General features: G+C 44.1%; 1 protein-coding gene across 1 annotated transcript in view; it reads left to right on the top strand.

Annotated features, from left to right (window-relative positions):
• Positions 1–206: 206 nt before the first annotated feature.
• Positions 207–2,778, top strand: part of LOC118411048 — a 7,204-nt gene continuing 4,632 nt past the window's right edge. The window contains exon 1 of the mRNA XM_035813053.1: positions 207–574. Coding sequence (XP_035668946.1) covers positions 525–574 — 50 coding nt within the window. The 5' untranslated portion in view covers positions 207–524. The remainder of the gene's footprint in view (positions 575–2,778) is intronic.

The following is a 2,778-nucleotide window of genomic DNA, read 5'->3' as shown; positions in this document are numbered from 1 at the left end:
CCTCCTTTGACAAGGTAAGGCCACAGCAAGTAAGTTTTATGGATGACATCATGGCTCATTAATTTTCACCTTGTTTCAGAAAAACAGATTTTTTTTCTTCTTTGGTGACGGTCAACATGACAAAAATGTCTGTTTTGAGATCTTTTGAAAATGGTAGCCACCATCTTGTTTTTTCGCCCTATCTCACTATTTATATAGTCTGATTTCGATGTCATCCATAAAATTTACTTGCAGTGGCCCAATGATACACAAGGGTGGGGAACAGAATCTGGCTTGGTGCAGAAGAACGCCCCGTGTCATTCACCCCGTTCTCGTCAGAACACTCCAAGCTCGCGTCTTCAACTTATTCGGCTGTCAACAAACTTTTTCCTTCACATAGACTTGTGCCATTCTTCAACTCGTTTTTGGATCTGTGAGCGTCACCGGATATATGTTCCAACTCCGCGGATAGTGTACAGAATCCAGTCGTCGCGATCGGAAGTTTTGCTGGCGAAGAACGGACATGATGTGGGAACCCGTGCATCATGGATCCTGGATGTCTCCACAGGGAAGGCTATTGGCTCTCTTATCAAAGGTTAGTAGTTATATTCAATGTGTATTTCAATTGTTTATGAGTTACTACGAGTGTTTCTGGTGTTTGTGTAACCTGGAATTAGCACTGCAGTCAGAGCAGAATCAGGACAGAAAGATACAGTAACCACAAAAAGGCATGAATAAACACAAAAACGTCGGAACCTAATTCCTGCTTGGGGATTTACCTGCATTTGATATGCAGGGAACAAGACTGTAATATTTACCCCTCACCACACCCGTCTCCCCAACATGTGAATGTTAAACTATAGATTAGTCCACTCGCTTGTTGATAGAGTTCGAAATATCAATCAATCAATCAATCAATCGTTCGCTTGCATCAATAGTTGATGCGTGGCGGCTACAGACAGTTCAGACAGTTCTCGCCACGTTGTTCTACACTGGGCCTAGACAGTCCAGTCGGATCTGGAGACCCCCAGCTCCAAGCAGATCCTACTGTGTAATAAGATAGTATAAAAATCTGGCAGAGGAGCGAGTAGCCTGTATACCTTACCCCAACCTCAAAAATATATTTCGTGTACTTGAGATCGGGCTGGGGTTTAATTTGGTAACTAGGCTTGCAGAGGAGTGAAGCCGGCCCAGGAGTATGTATGCCCGTTTGACTCCCTTTGGCCGGCTATATTCCTTGGCTGAGCTTTGATATTATCGTATGGCACTATATTTATAGGTTCTACTTGGAGCCGAACATACATGTATGTGGCTTGTCCTTTCACGGAGCCGAGGAGATTGCTTGTGTCGCCCCTGGTAACAGTCTGGAATTTCATAAACTCTATCCTGTTTGTTGATCTTTGTTGATGCTTGCGTTAACCCGCGATGGTCCAGGCTGTTTCTATAGTGAAGATGCCCCAAAGGTGGCATACACACACACACACACATACACACACACACACACACACACACACACACACACACACACACACACACACACACACACACACACACATACATACATACACGCACACACACCCGCGCGCACAAACATACATACATACATACATACACACACGCACGCACACACACCGTCCGTTAACCCTATCAGGCGGGATAGAAGTCCACACTCCCCACCAGAAAATGTATGGTGTTATCTGTTCATCGCTGTAAGGTTACCCCAGGTGGTTCTAACTCAGTGGCGTAAACTAACTAGGACACTCAGAGCGGCTGTTGTAGAATTTCCGTTGTGTAATGTCGGTCACAGAAGTCAGCAGTTTGTCAGTGTTGGCCCTGAAAACAATCTGGCATCCACTGGTCCAGGATATCTATCATAAAGCTTTGCAGTATACTGGGCAGTGAAGTTACTTTCTACAAGGTCCCTGTACTTTCCATTCGCTGTCGGGGAGACGATGCCATTAGAATTTCTCCAATTAATACATGCGTTCCAATGGGAGAGTTGAGGAAACAAATATGCAATTATCTCAAGAATAAAACGTTCAAGCCATACAAACTTACCCTCAAATGATAGCCAACTATGTCCAGTCTCGTGAAATTCATTTGCAAGAATGTCTATACGGCTAATCTTTTGATACACCCCCCTAATTAGAGCACTTGGATTGGCCCGTTTAGCTTAAAACAGCTATCTGACGACGATACCACTATTTCAGGGGGGTGGCAAAACCCCTTCGATGGAGAAATGTCATTTTTTACAACTAATTCAACAAGTATAGGGTCTTTCCTACCGCAGCCACTCCCAAAATGCCCAGATTTCACACAAAATCCCACCAAGAAAGGCTTTCAATGGTTTAAAGCCTTGTTTTTATTTGTGCTAATGGTTACGTCATCCCTGTAATATTCATCAAGTTCAATAGAGCTTGGCCCCTGGCCCACCGCTAGGATTTGTGGAACATTGAGCGACCATAGTCCCCGACCCTTTAGATGAGGATGAGAAATACCATTAGCCCGGCGGGGTAGAATCTTTCAGTGGGCGGGCTTACCCGGTCAACTTTAATCTCCAAGTACAAGGATGTATGTATGTGTAGGAGTGTCTAGCCTGGGAGGGAAATATCATTCAACACACTGTGTACGTGGTTTCCTCTAGGCCTCTACCACCACATATGCTCGGAGACACACTACATGTAAGGATTCGGATCAGTTTTTTGTCTGCTTTCTCCTTCTCCAAAGCGTTGTCAAAACCAAAGTTAAGTTTTAACAGTTAAAGATACAATACATAATAGATAGAATGCTAAAAACGAG

The sequence above is a fragment of the Branchiostoma floridae genome, chromosome 3 (assembly GCF_000003815.2).
Source record: "Branchiostoma floridae strain S238N-H82 chromosome 3, Bfl_VNyyK, whole genome shotgun sequence".
Taxonomy (NCBI): Eukaryota; Metazoa; Chordata; class Leptocardii; order Amphioxiformes; family Branchiostomatidae; genus Branchiostoma; species Branchiostoma floridae.
The sequence above is the reverse complement of the archived record's forward strand: the minus strand, read 5'-3'. Positions and strand labels throughout refer to the sequence as shown.